This window comes from Haliotis cracherodii, unplaced genomic scaffold (genome assembly GCF_022045235.1).
Source record: "Haliotis cracherodii isolate W230 unplaced genomic scaffold, xgHalCrac1.p SCAF_5, whole genome shotgun sequence".
Classification (NCBI taxonomy): domain Eukaryota; kingdom Metazoa; phylum Mollusca; class Gastropoda; order Lepetellida; family Haliotidae; genus Haliotis; species Haliotis cracherodii.
In genome coordinates this window covers 55,863,003-55,881,066 of record NW_027266308.1, presented here as the reverse complement: position 1 = coordinate 55,881,066, position 18,064 = coordinate 55,863,003, and the positions used below count along the sequence as shown (strand labels likewise).

The window sequence follows — 18,064 nt, the reverse complement described above, 5'->3', positions numbered from 1 at the left end:
TAAACACCCCTTGTGAAATGTGGGACTTGACAAGAACTACGTGCATGCGTCCTCTACCGTCGACATAACTGACAACCATGGCGCAATATGAACGGGTCTCGTGTCTGCGACATAGAAGGTAAATATATACATCTCACGTTTTACTAAACAGCTCACAATGACTTCATCAACGGCGGGGTAACCTCGTGGTTAAAATTGTCCCCGCTGTGGTATGACTGGGTTTAAGTTGAAAGCGGCGTTAAACCCAATTTACTGACGCATTCATCATGCATTTTGTTTCAAAACAATGAAATCAATTCACATTAGCTGCAGATGGATTAAATTTTTGGTTTCATCCTTAAAGGGGAATGATGTACTGATGGTTTATGGACCAGGGTCCAGTGACACGAATGGGTTTTGCACCAAGGATTGATAAGATTTCGTAATGATAGTCACGGTTAATATATGAGCTCGAAGTGTACATGGTGTTGACATATTGTTGACATCGACTAGACTTGGTAAGATAACGATACAGGACATCGTGATAACGCGGTGAATGACATTAGAACTTTCCTGCTCATAGATTGAAGTTCAATCTTCCAGTCATACAGTATTCTTGATCTCGAATGATATTTTTCCTGTAGGATTAAATGAGATTGCATGAGGTAAATATTTGATTTTCAGACTTTAAAATATGAAGATTTAATTATGATATTCCATCACTCAGAAATCACTTCATGAGCTATTTCCTTCTTCATCGACAGTTCCTGAATGCATAATTACCACTGACGACAATGGTGGACATCGATAAAGTGTTCACCGTTGACCTCAACTTCAACAAACATGCTCCCATTGATGTCCGTGTAGAAGACCTGTCCTACTCTGTCAGTGACAGACCAGTCAAGATATGGCAGAGACTGGCGGCACTGCAGATGCCCTGGGAATGGTTGGAAGAACCACAGACTAAGATGGTGCTCAGAAATATCTCCTTCGGAGTCAAGAGCGGGAAGATGCTGGCCATCATGGGAAGCTCAGGTATGTGTTTTGTTTGTTTGTTGTTTAACGCCGCACTCAGCAGTATTCCAGCTGTATGTCGGCGGTCTGTAAATAATCGAGTCTGAACCAGACAATCCAGTGATTGGCATCATGAACATTGATCCACGCAACTGGGATCGATGACATCTCAGGTATGTGAGTGAATCAGCTGGGATTAACATTTCTTAGAATGGTATGTCAGTTATCTCAAAACGTGTAAGCTTACTGTGGACGGAAATCCCGAACTGATTTTAATAATTATAGGCATACACATAAAGAGCAGTAAGAGTTTAAAGAGTATTTGTCTGTGAATTAGTTGTACAAACTTCTTTTACATACCGGAGAGACATGTTTGAAATAGTTGGCGATTATGACAGCAGAATCAATGTTTTAAAAGTCGTTTTTTAAACAACTAAAGTGAAACAACAAATTTGAAAAGTAATGGTTTGAGAGTTTATAATTGGAACTCAGAAATGTTGGCTTTACTGGTGTCTCGCTTTTAAAAAATATTACAACGTTACGTATCCTTCTTGGTGTCGCCTTCCAATACCCAATTTACCAACAGGAAGCGGAAAGACATCACTGCTTGACGTGATGGCGTGCAGGACGATGACAGGGGAGGTAACTGGTGAGGTCTACCTGAACGGTGCTGCACGAACAAGGACTATGTTAGACACCTGCTCAGCCTATGTGCGACAGGACGACCGGCTGCTGGGAAACCTGACTGTGAGAGAGACACTAATGTTTGTAGCACAGCTCAAACTTCCCACCAATATGCAGCAGATTGAGGTGGAAGACAGGGTGAGTGATCGGGGAATGTGTACACACAAAAGAGGAGTGTATGTATATAGTTACAAAATAATAATCCGATAACTCACGATAACTTTCTTTGCACGCCTAATTAGGTCAGGATCCTCCTCTCTTTTAACGCCAGTCCGGTGTAAAATCGGAGAATATATACAGTAGACTACGTTTATAACGAACACGCTTATAACGAACGGACGGATATAACGAACATATTTTTAGTCCCGGCCATTTGATGTATATATGTTGTATATATACTTATAACGAACTACGGTTATTACGAACTAAAATTAGTGGTCCCTTTGAGTTCGTTATAACCGTAGTTTACTGTTGTGAGTTATTTCGAGTGAAAATGAGTTCGTTGGTCGAAACTGCCTACCAAACTGAGCATGGGGTGTTTAAAAAGTGAGACCTAGATGGTTTGCGTCTATGCAACTTACCACGGCCAGGAGTTTTTTCATGACAACAACTGATTTGCATCCAAGTCTTTAATGTTCTTCTAAAGAAGAATGATAAACAGCTGCATAAGATCCATGGTAAATGTGCACTCGTTGTAAAAGTCTTAAAATATCATTGCAATTGCTTTGTTGCCGCAGGTAAAAAATGTGATGTCGGAGTTGGGTCTGTCCCATGTTGCTGATACCAGGGTGGGAAACTCCGAGATAAGGGGCGTGTCGGGCGGGGAGCGGAGAAGGATCAGCATCGGGATACAGCTGCTGGTAGATCCGAGTAAGTCATCGACAGTTCAGTTTCATGTATATCTTAATATGTATAAACTTTCTAAGGTTAGTTATACTCTTATCTGTCTCATAACAAGTGATGCACCAAACACAAATGGGAGCGAACTATTCAAAATACCCTGCACACACGAATAAATCATAACAATTTAAACTACCAGAATAGTTAGTGAACGTATTTTGTGTTACCTTTCAGTAAATCGGTGAGACAATGACTCAAGTTGTGGCTGTAGCCGGGCATGTAACGTCACGTGGGGTATTGTTTCAAATGGTTGTCGGTGATTTTGTTTCTCGTGGTTGTTTATCCGGGCATACTGTTCCCCGTGGTTGTTTATGCGGGTATACTGTTCCCGTGGTTGTTTATCCGGGTATACTGTTCCCGCGGTTGTTTATCCGGATATACTGTTTCACGTGGTTGTTTATCCGGGTATACAGTTTTAAGTGGTTGTTTATCCGTGCATACTGTTTCACGTGGTTGTTTATCGGGGATTACTGTTGACGTGGTCGTTTATCCGGGTATACTGTTTTAAATGGTTGTTTATCCGAGTATACTGTTTCACAAGGTTGTTTATCCGTGATTACTGTTTGACGTGGTTGTTTATCCTGGTATACTGTTTCACGTGGTTGTTTATCCGAGTATACTGTTTGACGTGGTTGTTTATCCTGGTATACTGTTTCACGTGGTTGTTTATCCGAGTATACTGTTTGACGTGGTTGTTTATCCGGGTATACTGTTTCACGTGGTTGTTTATCCGAGTATACTGTTTCACGTGGTTGTTTATTCGGGTATACTGTTTCACGTGGTTGTTCATTCGGGTATACTGTTTCACGTGGTTGTTTATTCGGGTATACTGTTTCACGTGGTTGTTTATTCGGGTATACTGTTTCCCATGGTTGTTTATCCGAGTATACTATTCACGTGGTTGTTTTTCCGAGTTTACATTTTCACGTGGTTGTTTTTCCGAGTATACTGTTTAACGTAGTTGTTTTCCCGATTAAGTGGATTGACTTGTTGTCTCCAGGTATACTGTTTAAGTGGATGGAATTGTTGTTTCCAGGTATAGTGTTTAAGTAGATGGACTTGTTGTCTCCAGGTATACTGTTTAAGTGGATGGAATTGTTGTTTCCAGGTATAGTGTTTAAGTAGATGGACTTGTTGTCTCCAGGTATACTGTTTAAGTGGATGGACTTGGTGTCTCCAGGTATAGTGTTTAAGAAGATGGGTGTGATGTCTCCAGGTATAGTGTTTAAGTGGATTGACTTGTCTCCAGGTATACTGTTTAAGTAGATGGGCTTGTTGTCTCCAGGTATACTGTTTAAGTGGATTGACTTGTTGTCTCCATGTATAGTGTTTAAGTGGATGGGTGTGATGTCTCCAGGTATACTGTTTAAGTGGATTGACTTGTTGTCTCCAGGTATACTGTTAAGTGGCTGGGTGTGATGTCTCCAGGTATACTGTTTAAGTGGATTGACTTGTTGTCTCCAGGTATACTGTTTAAGTGGATTGACTTGTTGTCTCCAGGTATACTGTTTAAGTGGATGGAATTGTTGTTTCCAGGTATAGTGTTTAAGTAGATGGGCTTGTTGTCTCCAGGTATACTGTTTAAGTGGATGGACTTGTTGTCTCCAGGTATAGTGTTTAAGTAGATGGACTTGTTGTCTCCAGGTATAGTGTTTAAGTGGATGGACTTGTCTCCAGGTATAGTGTTTAAGTAGATGGACTTGTTGTCTCCAGGTATACTGTTTAAGTAGACGGACTTGTTGTCTCCAGGTATACTGTTTAAGATGGGCTTGTTGTCTCCAGGTATACTGTTTAAGTAGATGGACTTGTTGTCTCCAGGTATAGTGTTTAGGTAGATGGACTTGTTGTCTCCAGGTATACTGTTTAAGTGGATTGACTTGTTGTCTCCATGTATAGTGTTTAAGTGGATGGGTGTGATGTCTCCAGGTATACTGTTTAAGTGGATTGACTTGTTGTCTCCAGGTATACTGTTAAGTGGCTGGGTGTGATGTCTCCAGGTATACTGTTTAAGTGGATTGACTTGTTGTCTCCAGGTATACTGTTTAAGTGGATTGACTTGTTGTCTCCAGGTATACTGTTTAAGTGGATGGAATTGTTGTTTCCAGGTATAGTGTTTAAGTAGATGGGCTTGTTGTCTCCAGGTATACTGTTTAAGTGGATGGACTTGTTGTCTCCAGGTATAGTGTTTAAGTAGATTGACTTGTTGTCTCCAGGTATAGTGTTTAAGTGGATGGACTTGTCTCCAGGTATAGTGTTTAAGTGGATGGACTTGTTGTCTCCAGGTATAGTGTTTAAGTAGATGGACTTGTTGTCTCCAGGTATACTGTTTAAGTAGACGGACTTGTTGTCTCCAGGTATACTGTTTAAGATGGGCTTGTTGTCTCCAGGTATACTGTTTAAGTAGATGGACTTGTTGTCTCCAGGTATAGTGTTTAAGTAGATGGACTTGTTGTCTCCAGGTATAGTGTTTAAGTAGACGGACTTGTTGTCTCCAGGTATACTGTTTAAGATGGGCTTGTTGTCTCAAGGTATAATGTTTAAGTAGATGGACTTGTTGTCTCCAGGTATACTGTTTCTGGACGAGCCAACTTCAGGACTAGATTCCTTCACAGCTCACCACCTCGTGAAAACATTGGCAAATCTCGCAAAGAATGACAGAAGTGTTCTTTTATCAATACACCAACCAAGGTACGTGCGTGCAAAGTGTTTTGCTGTTTCTACAGAAATAATCCGGGCATACTGTTGAATCATAATTCCATAAATCATATCTTCTTAATGTGTTGCTTGTTTAGCTTGTCGGTTCTTCTCGGTTTTGTACCTCCATCACCCATGCATTCAAACGGCCTCCATGATGATCCTACGGGAGGGAAAACCAGCGAGTGCTCAGACCAATGAACGTTCAGAATACTTCGGCAATATTCCGCGTGAAACATGTGCAATACATTCGTCACCACTCGCCCCTTTCCGTAACCTGCAAGAAGACTCGTCCCCCTATCGATGAATGTTATGTGCGAAAATACGACAAACCAATCAGAATGCACAAAGAATCCCTAAGAATTAATTTTTCATTTGACATATGTCTTGCATCTAAAAATATACACTGGATACAGTCATACTGTATAATTCGGCATGTCCAGATGTGCTTTAAATTGCATCTGAAATATATGTTATATATGGAGAAATATACGTGAACCGTTACGCAACGAGTTGACAATTGTTTTATGTATGCCCGTTTGCGCTAAGACGGAACCCGGTCCCAGAAATGGCCACAAGAGGGGCACGAGTCGCTATTCGGCTTGTCTCGGAATAACACGAGTTGGTCACGAATGATGTGCAATAGTCTTGCTGCTATTTACTCTACACACTGTTCCAATACCAGGCACGGGTATGGCATCTATGAGCCCAGAAGTCTCTTCTGACTGTCACCTTGTCTTGCAGGTCTGACATATTCGAGCTGTTCGACCTGGTGTTGCTGTTGTCCCGAGGTCAGATGGTGTACTACGGCGAGGCGAGAAAGATGGTGGACTACTTCACGGACCTCGGCTTTCCGTGCCCAGAACTCACTAATCCCTGTGATCATTACAGTAGGTAATCGGGTCATTTGAGTAGGGAGGCTGTGTCTATTCGCACGATATCGTGTACATAAAGAGTACATATTCCACACTGTACACGATATCGTGTAAATAACAGACAATTTATCACAATATGCAAGATATCGTGTAAATAACAGACAATTTATCACAATATGCAAGATATCGTGTAAATAACAGACAATTTATCACAATTTGCACGATAACGTGTAAATAATAGACAATTTATCACAATATGCACGATATCGTGTAAATAACAGACAATTTAACACAATATGCACGACGTCGTGTAAATAACAGACAATTTATCACAATATGCATGACATCATGTAAATAACAGAACTTTAACCATTATATGCACGATATATCGTGTAAATAATGAAACATTTACCATAATATGCACGACATCGTGGGAATAACAGCACACGATACTCACACGTTATGGTATATATATCACGGGTTATATTATTCGATCTATCAGCAGCCATTACGAACATTATATCAACTCGCTATATATTGTGCTGCCAATTGTAGGTATGCTGATAAGTTAATTCCAATACACATATTGTATAGATATAATGAAAGAAAGACGTCTCATTAATGTAGTCAAACAATCTATGCTACGCGTGAGAGCTGGAGTGTATGTTGAAAAGTATTGATAGTATTCGTTCTCGTCTGTAATTTCATTGGATGATTGTTCTGTCAGTTATCCAATCACATGCGTACTCATGTTAACAGGCACGTTTTAGTAAGACTGTTGCAAATAGATTTTAATTTATTAATATTTCAAACGAATGTCAAAGGGATGTCCGAGACATATTAGTGTACGTCAGTGTGATTGCCTCGATGACGTATATAAGTCAGTACGTCCCAGAAAGTTACACTAATGAAAATCGAAAACACAGAAAAAATAGAACTTTTAGTTATAATTATTGGCTTTTATTCGCTAGAAAAAGTACAGCTACGTACGCCTACACGCTGAACTCTTATTCATAAAGATAATTACGTCATGAAAAGGTTCTTATCACCGGGTACTTGAGCACGAGACGAGTCGAGTCGCAATATTTTGACCCATTGAAACCCATGTGATTACTGATCAGAACAGACTCCGCTACCACAGGCCCTGTAACATCGCGTGCTCGTGCCCTGGTGATGTAGATTGATGCTTGTGCTTTAAGTCATTGGTTTGTCTGGTCCAGATGTACAGAAGACCCGTACGACTACGGCGTTATTCAACATTCACCTACTTATGTACTTCATGTGATGTGTCATCATGAACCAACCTAAACTATTATGGCCTTTACAAAAATTGACATAGGCACTATTATAGGTGATTATTTATTATCCACTGACCTGGTATCGCAATTCTTACCGCTGGCTGTCAAAACGTTCGTGTTTGTAAATTGTCATAGCACACGCGTAGCATCGTCACAATACTAATAGTTCTCAAATGGCTACTATACGGGAAGCCTATCCTCAGTGTTGCCTTTCGTGATGTGGGAACATTAAGTAATAACGCACTCACTCACTCATTCTGGTATTCGAATACCCGTGTACAGTATTTTGCGTTCCCTTTCGTAATATTGTGGGAACATTATAAGGGTAAAGCTAATTTTTCAGGGCATTATCATCTGCAGAAGCCCGAGGTCTTTCATTAACTGCCCGACGAAGGAGAGCAATTGAAAAGACCGAGGGTTTCTGTAAATGATAATGCCCTGAAAAATAGCGTTACCGTTATTATAGCTAAAATGGATGGAATTTGATATCGAATAAAAAGTATCACCATTATCGGGTTTGGAACATTTACTGCAATCAACACGAATGTCACTGACCCACTTTTTCAAATATGGAAACGTCATAGAACAAACCTAATGACTTCACTATCGAACGTGACGTCACCTATCCCTATCCTATGACGTCACTTAGCAATGGGCGTGATAATGGCCGTCGTCAGACAATATGAGGGCATTATCAAGTTACAGTGGGCGGTTTAATGATAATTCTATCCATTTTAGCTATAATAGGTGATAACCCACTCACTCATTTTGGTATTCGAATACTCGTGTACAATATTTTGTGTCCCCCTACCGTGATAGGGCATAGAACTTGCTCAGCTACTCCCTGGTCATGAGGATTCGAAACATAACATCATCATTTCTTTGTTTCGGAATACAGGATTTTGTTTCTGTTTTGGAAGTGACGACTCAACCCTGTGCATGATCCTCCTTTGCAGTGGATCTGGCGACGGTGGACACGACAACAGATAACACGGAAAACAGGAGTTCCGACATCTCCGACAGTCTGGTGGCGGCCTACACACGCCATGCTGCGTCTGCAAGCCTTGAAGACAATAGCGCTGATGGTGAGACCAAGAAACCAGGATTCGACCCACTCCAGGCAGCCTTTAAAACAAACAAGTACCAACCCGGCGAGCTAAGACAGTTTTCAGTGCTCTTCAAGTAAGATATTTTATAATAGATATGTCGTGACATAGAAATACATGATGCCATTGTGTATTTGATCTTTATCTAATTCTGTGTTTGGATTTGAAATGTTGTTTTCACTCGTGTATTCTTAATACTTGGTATGTGTTGAATACATTAGTCTTGTGTTGAAGGGTTTGTTTTTTGCGTGGGTTTTTGGTCAAAAAGTAAACACTGACCTCGGGTTTATACCCATTTCATAGATGGCCTGATACTTGGATACTCATTCCTTCACTAAAGATTGAGTGAGTAAAGTGTTACGCCCCGTGTAGCAATATTCCAGCTATATAACGGCGGGGGACAGCAGCAATGCCTCAACAATTAAAAGCGGCGTTAAACACAACTCACTCACTCACGACTCTCCGCCGACTCTTCCAAAGGGCGTAAAAGGCAAATAACAGGTGTTCGCGAAAAGGGTAAGCATGTCCTGTCGTACTTGAAGTACCCATTACACTTAATTTACCTAAAAAGGCTAATGTTTGTTTACTGCCCGACGCCGAACAGTGGTACCCCTGCCATGCGACGGGAACTTATAAACAAACCGGGTAGCGCTTATATTGATTTTGTTGAAACTAAAATGTATATATTAACTTTGAAATACGTCTGCTAAATTTGAAAGACAGGCCGTATGTACAACACTGAATCGACGTGGTTGACAGCTCACGGTGACGTCACACAGTATTCTTTGTCAGTCTCATGTGGTAATAGTTCAGCAATTTCCTGGTGGTATCAATGGGGCAGTGAGTGATAAATCTTAACGTCATTCGAATGCATGTGCCATTTGTATTTGTTCATCTACTTCAGTCGGTCAATGAGGAATTTAGTAGAAGACTATGCTCTGCTCTTGGTCCAGTTCCTGCAAGCTCTCTCCATGTCCCTTATCCTGGGTTTCGTCTTCTTCGAGCTCAAGAGGGACCAGTTGTCTTTGAGGGACCATTTTGGGTTGCTCTACATGATCAGCGTCATGTACCCCTACATGATTGTCCTGGATGTCATCGGGCAGTGTATGTATTGAGTGAAGCATGCTTTCTTGGTGTTTATATGTGCCCATTGTCACATGGCAAAGGTTTTGGTTTAGTTCGTTGTTTAACGCCGGACTCGGCAATATTCCAGCTATATGGCGGCTGTCTGTAAATAATCGAGTCTGGACAAGACAATCCAGTGATTCATATCATGAACATCGATCCATGCAATTGGGATTGGTGACATGCATCAACCAAGTCAGCGAGTCTGACCACCCGATCCCGTTAGTCGACATTTACGACAAGCATAGTCGCCTTTTACGGCAAGCATGGGTTACTGGTGAACTATTCTACCCGGGATCTTCACGGGTACACATGGCAAAGGAACAGATCACCCAAATGGAAACGACAAACTGAAAACTGAGTCCGTTTGCGGTTACAAGTACCTATTAAATGCAATATAACTAAATCCACATGCATATTAAAGCTTGTGCTCAATATAAGGCTTCCTACATAGAAGCATAAAAAAGAATGATGAGTTGGTATAGGTAAAGAAATTCAAAAACATCCGTTAGGTATTTTGCATTTATTACTCACGAATGATTAATAATCACGAATGATTAATAAATGACTATGATACTAGGTGTTAACAAAACGGGTGACCATGTTTCTCCGATTCCGGGATAGAATAGGTCAGCAGCAACTTATGCTTTTCGTAACAGGCGATCTAATGGATCGGTGGTCAGATCAGTCTCATATGGTAAGTATTACATGATCGAGTCAGAAATCTTTTGTTCTTTTAAGATTTAATGGTTTTTATGCAAGTAAGTTGTACTTTTATGAATGTTTCCCCCGATTTCTGGGTACCATTTTGTTAAATATGCGAATTTTCAAACGTATTTCGATATACACGGAGAAATTTGGAAAATGATGGCAATCAAATGTGTGTGAATGTCTTGTTTGTTTGTTCTTTAACGCACTTTTCCAGCCATATGACGACGAGTGAATATAAACAGTTAAAAGGGAATTGTGCATTTTGGGGTTTACTGGTAGCTCTATCTCACTGACCAACAGAATACAATAAGGTGCGAACGTAAAATCTACACACTTCAAGAACAAATGCCTCCCATAAATTAAAAACTAAATGCTGGGTAGCATATTCTCTTACTATTCCTATATAAATTATGACAGATATATTGTAGGTGTCGTTAGATTTTCTTGGGTTTTCTCTCAGAAAAAAAACTTTTTTCTTTTCAGGTCATAAAGAAAGACGATATCTATATTTTGAGCTTCAAGATAAACTATATTCAGCGGGGGCTTACTATTTTGCGAAGGTAAACCATTTGAGTGTGACTAGGACTTCAGCTAATCCAAGTACTGAAACCAGTGAAATTGATACCAAAAACTAAAATTATATCTGAAAGGAACCAAGCTTAATTGTCAAAACATTTGATTTTTTCACTTTACACACCACTTTCCCACACAAAAACGTAAAAAAGCTAATTCGTTGATCCACTAAACGAGCATCTTCCCAAGGCAAGAGAGTTAACTGACTGTAAAAGTCCAGTTTCCCCCCTGGCCGAACAAGCCTAGTATTATGGAGTTACAGTTTGGCTGGACTAACGAGTCTATGCAAAGTCCATTCAAAATCGCGCACCGAAATCGAAATCAGGTTCGTAAACTGTCGTGCAGATTTCGGTCGATTTTAGGATTTGCAAAGCATGTGCACCGCCAACTCGTTGTCAGCAGATACTTTCCAAATCTTTTCAGGTTTTTAATCAAGGTGCTCGCGTGATTTGATGAATTTCGCGATGTAAGACCCCTTTTATCACAACATACATCTTGATTATCGATCAGGTCGACCAAGTGGCGCCACCATTTTGTGTGAAGCAAACGCAAGTGATACGAGAGGTGGAATCTGATTGGTCCATAGGAGAGGCATAGAAGGGACATTACTGGTAATAGCTACTGGTGGCGCTACGGTCGAGCCCAGTAATTCCAGCCTAGTTCGACAAGGGTCGAAACTGGACTTTTAAAGTCAGTTAACTCTCTTGCCTCGGGAAGATGCTAAATGAGGTGTCCATTGGTATATTTACATTTCAAAAGTTAAGGATAATTTGTCCAGAATACAAGCAATGTCACCTGAACTTTACTGAGAAACATAAATGCTGGACTTCCTCGTAGAAAACATCTGTGTGAAATTTGGAGATAAGCCATTTAGGCGAGAAGTAGGCATCTTCATGGGGGGCACCAAATTCGCACCCCAGCTGGCTGATCTGTTTCTTTATGCATATGATTGGTTGGTTTGTTGTTTAACACCGCATTCAGCAATATTCCAGCTATATGACGGCGGTTTATGCATATGAATCGCAATTTCTCCTCGCGCTTGCAAAATCACGTGAATTTAGCTTCAGGTATATCGATGATCTGTTATAGAATAATGGTCAAATAGCCTATTCTGTTCAACTGATTTATCCACCTAAACTTGAAATAGAAGGAGCCAATAAAACCGCCTCATCTGTTTCATAACATAGGTGCAAAAAGTTCAGAGTGTATGACAAGAGTGGTGACTTCAACTTTCTAATGGTCAATTTGACCTTTATGTCAAGCACAAGTCCAACAACTCTAAATTTCGATTATTTCAAAGAGCACAGTAAGACCCTTGGTAAAAAAAAATATGTTTTATCAGGTTTCATCATCAAGGCATTAGTAAAGCTTTCAAAACTTTTTATGGTAGACATGTGGGGGACATTTCCAAAATGATGTCAGATACAATTTCCCTATTTTGACTTGTACAATACCAAACCGAGTAAGTTCAGATGAACACTTGACTTGGTTTTGTCAGTGTACATTTTCCACATTTACAGTTGCTGAGCGAGCTCCCATTCCACACGTTCTACGTGACAGTGTACATGATACCTATGTACTTCCTCGCCAACCTGGAAATGGACGCATGGGTCTTCCTCAAAGTCTTCGCCATTATCTTCATCTCTGTCTACTGCTCACGTAGCCTCGCTATGTTCTCAGCATCTCTCATGCCAACTTTTCAAATCTCGGGATTCTTTGCACAGAGCTTTTTCTCCATTTTCATCATGTCCGCCGGCTTCTTCATCAACCTCGACAACATTCTCTCCTGTGAGTATTAACACCGCGCTGCTGGTGACGAAGGTTATAACTTGGTATACCATGACAAAGTAAATCAGTGATGTGGTTTGACATAGTATAGTATTGTAGCTGTCGACAATGAAAAAGATGGCAGCGTAGTATGTTTCTACCAAGGTATGATATGGTATGTTACAGCAAAGATATGTGGTATGCTGTTGAAAGATATGGTATATCACGCACCCGCAGAGATGAGCTATGGTATTATATGACCCGCCTGCAGGTACATATCGTATATATAGTAAATATAGTATGGAACCCATCCGCAGATATATCATATGGTATGGCACCTACCCGCATATATATGATATGGTATGGAACCCACCGGCAGAGATAGGAAATGGTCCTGCACCCACCCGCAGATATATGATATGGTATGGCACCCACCGGCAGATATATGATATGGTATGCCACCCACCGGCAGTGATATGATACCGTATGGCACCCACCGCAGAGATATGATATGGTATGTCACCCACCTGCAGATATATGATATGGTATGGCACCCATCTACAGATATATGATATGGTATGGCACCCACCTGCAGATATATGATATCGTATACCACACACCTTCAGGGATATGATATGGTATGTCACCTACCTGCGGAGATTCTATATAGTATGTTGTGGAAAAGCTGATATATGTGTGTGAAATGGTATGTCATTACACGCAGAGATGTGATATGGTATGTCGTGACACTGTCGATATATGGTATATTAGGGCGGTCGGGTAGCCTAGTGGTTAAAGCGTTCGCTCGTCACGTCGAAGACCTGGGTTCGATTCCCGACATGGGTACAATGTGTGAAGCCCATTTCAGGTGTCCCCCGCCGTGATATTGCTAGAATATTGCTAAAAGCGGCGTATAACCATACTCTCTCACTCACTATGGTATATTATGTCTGACTGAATTCCAAGATATGTAAGGAGTACCATATTTTGTTGCAGGGTTAAGATGGGTGGCTGACGTGTCGTATCTTCGATGGGGGTTCGAAGGGCTGTGTTTGGTTGTAGTGTCCCCACTTAACTTTACCTGCGACGGGGTCCCGGAAGCTTTCTGTGTGGCGACGGGCGAGGAAGCTATGTCGATGTATGCCTTCAGAGATGAAAAGATCTGGGAAGCAGTGGTCGGAATATGTGCTTCCATTTTTGTCTTCTTATTGCTATATTTTGTAGGACTCAAATACATCCCACAAAAACCACACGAAGCCTGAAGGTTTTACAATTCATGAATGTGGATCAAGCAACTACCATTGTCTCGGATAACTTAACATATCTGTTATATTACAAATGTGCACGTGTTTATCTCGAAAAATCTATCCTCGGACAACCTTACATTTATGTTATCTTCTAGTCGTGCATTTGAAACCTTAATATTTCGACATAATTATAAAAAACCTTTAAATCGCGATATATTTGTGTTCCAAATCCCGATATCGCGATGAATATAATCACAGTTGACATTTACGAATATGATTCTGTGAAGTTCCTGTTTCATGACCTACCTTTCCTCAATTTTCCTTCTCCTGTTGACGCATTGAACATTATTCAGTTATACCTGTTAGCATGATGTGTTATGAAAGCCAAAAGTGATCCAGATATTTGACGTTTACCACTTTGTGAAACCCACAAGCACATTTGCCGACAAACCAAGAAACAAAATCAGGGCGAACCCTCTTTCTTTTGAGATTGTGGTAGTTGGCTGTAATGTGATCTCTACATTTCCGCATTTAATTCCACTTATGACAGACTGTGAGTTCCTGCCACCGGACATGTCCCTATCATGTATTCTATAACGTGTCCAGTGACATATACTAGTTACTGTTACTCAGGCTGTCATTACGCGACGCCTAATATAACGTCACCAGACGGAACCTTAGTTATATAACAATTTATATGTATGTGCTCATACCATTAGGAATGATCAGACAGGGTGAAGATGAAATATTTGCCCGTTTAAGAGTGACGTAGTGAAATATAAGTAAATAAATTCGCTATGCATTTTTAGTCCCACCCTGTTCATTTAAAAGAATTCGGTCTTTCGCGTTACTATACAAATAACGTGACTAGACATAAGGTTGCTAGGGACAAAGCTGTTACATAAGTGAGTTTGGTGCTTACTCTGTATCGAACACAAACACGCTGACGTCACAGAGGTTGCCAATATTTTGGCAAATTGGCAATTTCAATCGCCTTGAAAGCACCGTTTTTCTTTCAGTGAATGTATGTTTGGCTCACGTATACGAGGATATTAGGCGATATGTGCGCTGTCATGTTTATATATATCTGCCTGTGTAGATAGTACCATGTATTTATTAGTTATCTTGAATCACTTTTGACTAGACTAATGTGATATGTTTGTGAAATGATTCATTGCATGGGTTGCTGTAGATATGAATATGTGTACATTATTGACATGTATGAACATATATCTATTCATTGCAAAGTTAAATATACCGAAGGGTGATTACCAAAATATTGCCCGCATTTCAAGGAGGGAAAACTGAAAATATTGCGTTGGCATAACAAATTAACTAATACAACAATATTGATTGGCTGATATATTTTAAATTTTCTTTTTGCAAATACTAGTAATTGGATTTTAATTTCTCTCAAACTGTGTAATCTTTGTAATCCTACTATTTTGGATCCAAACAGAAAGATGTAAAATACGAACACAAGACTATTTCTGACTGGAAACGAAGGGAGATTTCTGAGACCAGTTTCCTAATATGCCGAGACCTTAGTTTAACATAGAAAATGCTACCCAAACTCATTCCTTTAGCAATGCAATGCTGTCAATATTGTTTTACACAACTTATATATATATCGTGCAAGTATTATGCCACTAAGGTTGGTGCAATCGAATATGCACACACAATGCAAGGGAACGGCACAAAACAATGCAAAAATGTTCATTCCCTAAGTTAGAATATGCAAGTTTGTTCTGTGTGATGTGTTTTGGTAATGGTGTTTTTGGTAATGTTTTGGTCAGACTAAGTGTACAATCAATTTACTTGTGAACGAACGGCGAATAAGTATTCTTATAATGTACACTCATATAATGTGTCTGACATGATTCATTACAATAACTGACCCGTGAAGATCCGGGGTAGAATAGGTCAGTAATGATATGCCAATGCAAAGAACAACAGTCGTGCAAACCATCTTGGTTGGTTGGTTCGTTGTTTAACGCCGCACTCAGCAATATTCCAGCTATATAACGGCGGTCTGTAAATAATCGAGTCTGGACCAGACAATCCAGCGATTAACATCATGAGCATCGATCCACTTAGTTGACATGCATCAACCATGTCAGCGAGCCTGACCACCCGATCCCGTTAGTCGGCTTTTACGACAAGCATAGTCGCCTTTTACGGCAAGCATAGTCGCCTTTTACGGCAAGCATAGTCGTCATTTACGGCAAGCATAGACGCCTTTTACGGCAAGCATAGTCGCCTTGTGGGGCTGTTTGTACTTTTGCTTGTTTTACAGTGCTAGCCCACTGAGATACCATGTCACAGCTTAACATGGATACCTCACTCAGACACAGTACACAGAGAGCCCTTGCTTAATTCTCTAATGTTAGGTGTCAGGGTAACAACAAATACACAGCTACCCGATCCCGTTAGTCGACTTTTACGACAAGCATAGTCGCCTTTTACGGCAAGCATGGGTTGCTGAAAACCTATTCTTCCCCGGATCTTGACGGGTGGCAAACCATATAAAATCCCCATATCCAATTGTTTAATTATATATAGTAATGTGGTTTCATGGTCAGTGTTGTTTTCTTTTATAGACAACCACCTATTTTGCAGCATATTTTGGTCCTTTTGTCTACATACTAGTAATCTATATTAAAGTAGGTGTATTCAGCTTGGTATATTTTAAATTCTTATGCGATAACTTACGGTAATAATTTTGCATTTCTTCTGAATAAAAAATGATCACATTTATGTTTAATATTTGTTGATTTCTTCATGATGCTATGCATAAATCACAGGTTACTGGAAACACAATGATATGCTCGTGTCACCATCGCATGTACTCACCACATTTGATCACAAATATGTATTTTAAAGGGAAATAACTCTGATGGCCATATGGTTTGATTTTATGTTACAAACATTGCATCATTTGAGCCGGAAGGTGACACTAAGATACATAAATGTTTCTATCTATCACGCTCATACGTAAGCAGGGCATTTTTTTAAAATCCCTTAACCGCCCATTTTTCTCAATGAAACGGTTGTAATCACGCCAACTATGCATTATTAACCCCAGTTTGGATTCCGGGTTAAATTCTTGTCGTAAAAGGCGACAAAATGGATCCGATAGTCAGGTTCTGTTACTTCGTTGATGACGTGTCATCATACCCCAACGACGTGAGATGTTGCTCGTTATATCAAACATTGAATTGCCTGATCCGGAATAAATTATATACAGGCCGCTGTGTTGTCAATCTAATTAAAATCAGATCTTAGTTCTCGCTGCCGCTAAACAAAGATCTGAGGACATCCCATTATAGGTCACGTCAGACCGACCTTTCGCAAACCCTGACCGACCAATGGAATGACCAATCAGAAGGCAGCTTTCTCGTGCTTTACGGCACAAATTTCAAATTGGCGACTACGCTTCGAAACATATTTGACAAATTCTCGATTACAAATTTGAAACCTGAACAAAACAACATTCTGGAATGGCTAATAGATTGTCTAGATTGTAAGGATTCAGTCGTCAAACCCGTAACTATCGTTCGGAATACCCCATGTTAAAGTTTTCAAGATTGCATGATTAGAAATCACATCCCGACTGTCACTTTCATAAGCGACGCACTGATTGGTCGGATGAAAGGTCGTTCTGACGTGACCCCGAATGGGATGTCTTCAGATCTTTGTATAGCGGTAGCGAGAACTAAGCTCTGATTTAAATGAGATTGCTGTGTTGTAGCTGTTATATTCCTGAGTGCAGCGTTAAACAACGAACAAATAAGCAATACTTGTTCTTCTCTTTGGGATTTTGCGCATTGAGCATGCTTGTCAGTGATGTGGACTTTGGGCTATATAAATAGCCTTATTATTATCATGTACAGATTAAAATAAAAATGCAGCAAAGAGAGTTTGGGTGATCCTGGCACAGTCAGGCTGGTTAGGCTCATCATCAGCTCAGGGCCCTTGCTCCCTCTACACGCAGCCCAGACAGCGAATGGGACTTCTCCCAGGAAGCGCTGCCTAGTCAAACCCACCCAACACTGCAGCCTTCTGCATTACCCAGATTGTCAGAAGGGCTG

At 40.4% G+C, this 18,064-nt stretch overlaps 1 protein-coding gene across 1 annotated transcript; it reads left to right on the top strand.

Moving 5' to 3' along the window:
* Positions 1-8: 8 nt before the first annotated feature.
* LOC139444050 (ATP-binding cassette sub-family G member 8-like) lies at positions 9-14,252 on the top strand. Its single transcript, XM_071224955.1, has 11 exons — positions 9-118; positions 744-1,014; positions 1,580-1,815; positions 2,415-2,547; positions 5,142-5,265; positions 6,016-6,161; positions 8,401-8,626; positions 9,455-9,654; positions 10,870-10,946; positions 12,480-12,747; positions 13,723-14,252. The coding sequence occupies exons 2-11, from the start codon at positions 774-776 to the stop codon at positions 13,986-13,988; spliced, it is 1,917 nt and encodes a 638-aa protein (XP_071081056.1). The 5' UTR covers positions 9-118; positions 744-773; the 3' UTR covers positions 13,989-14,252.
* Positions 14,253-18,064: the final 3,812 nt, after the last annotated feature.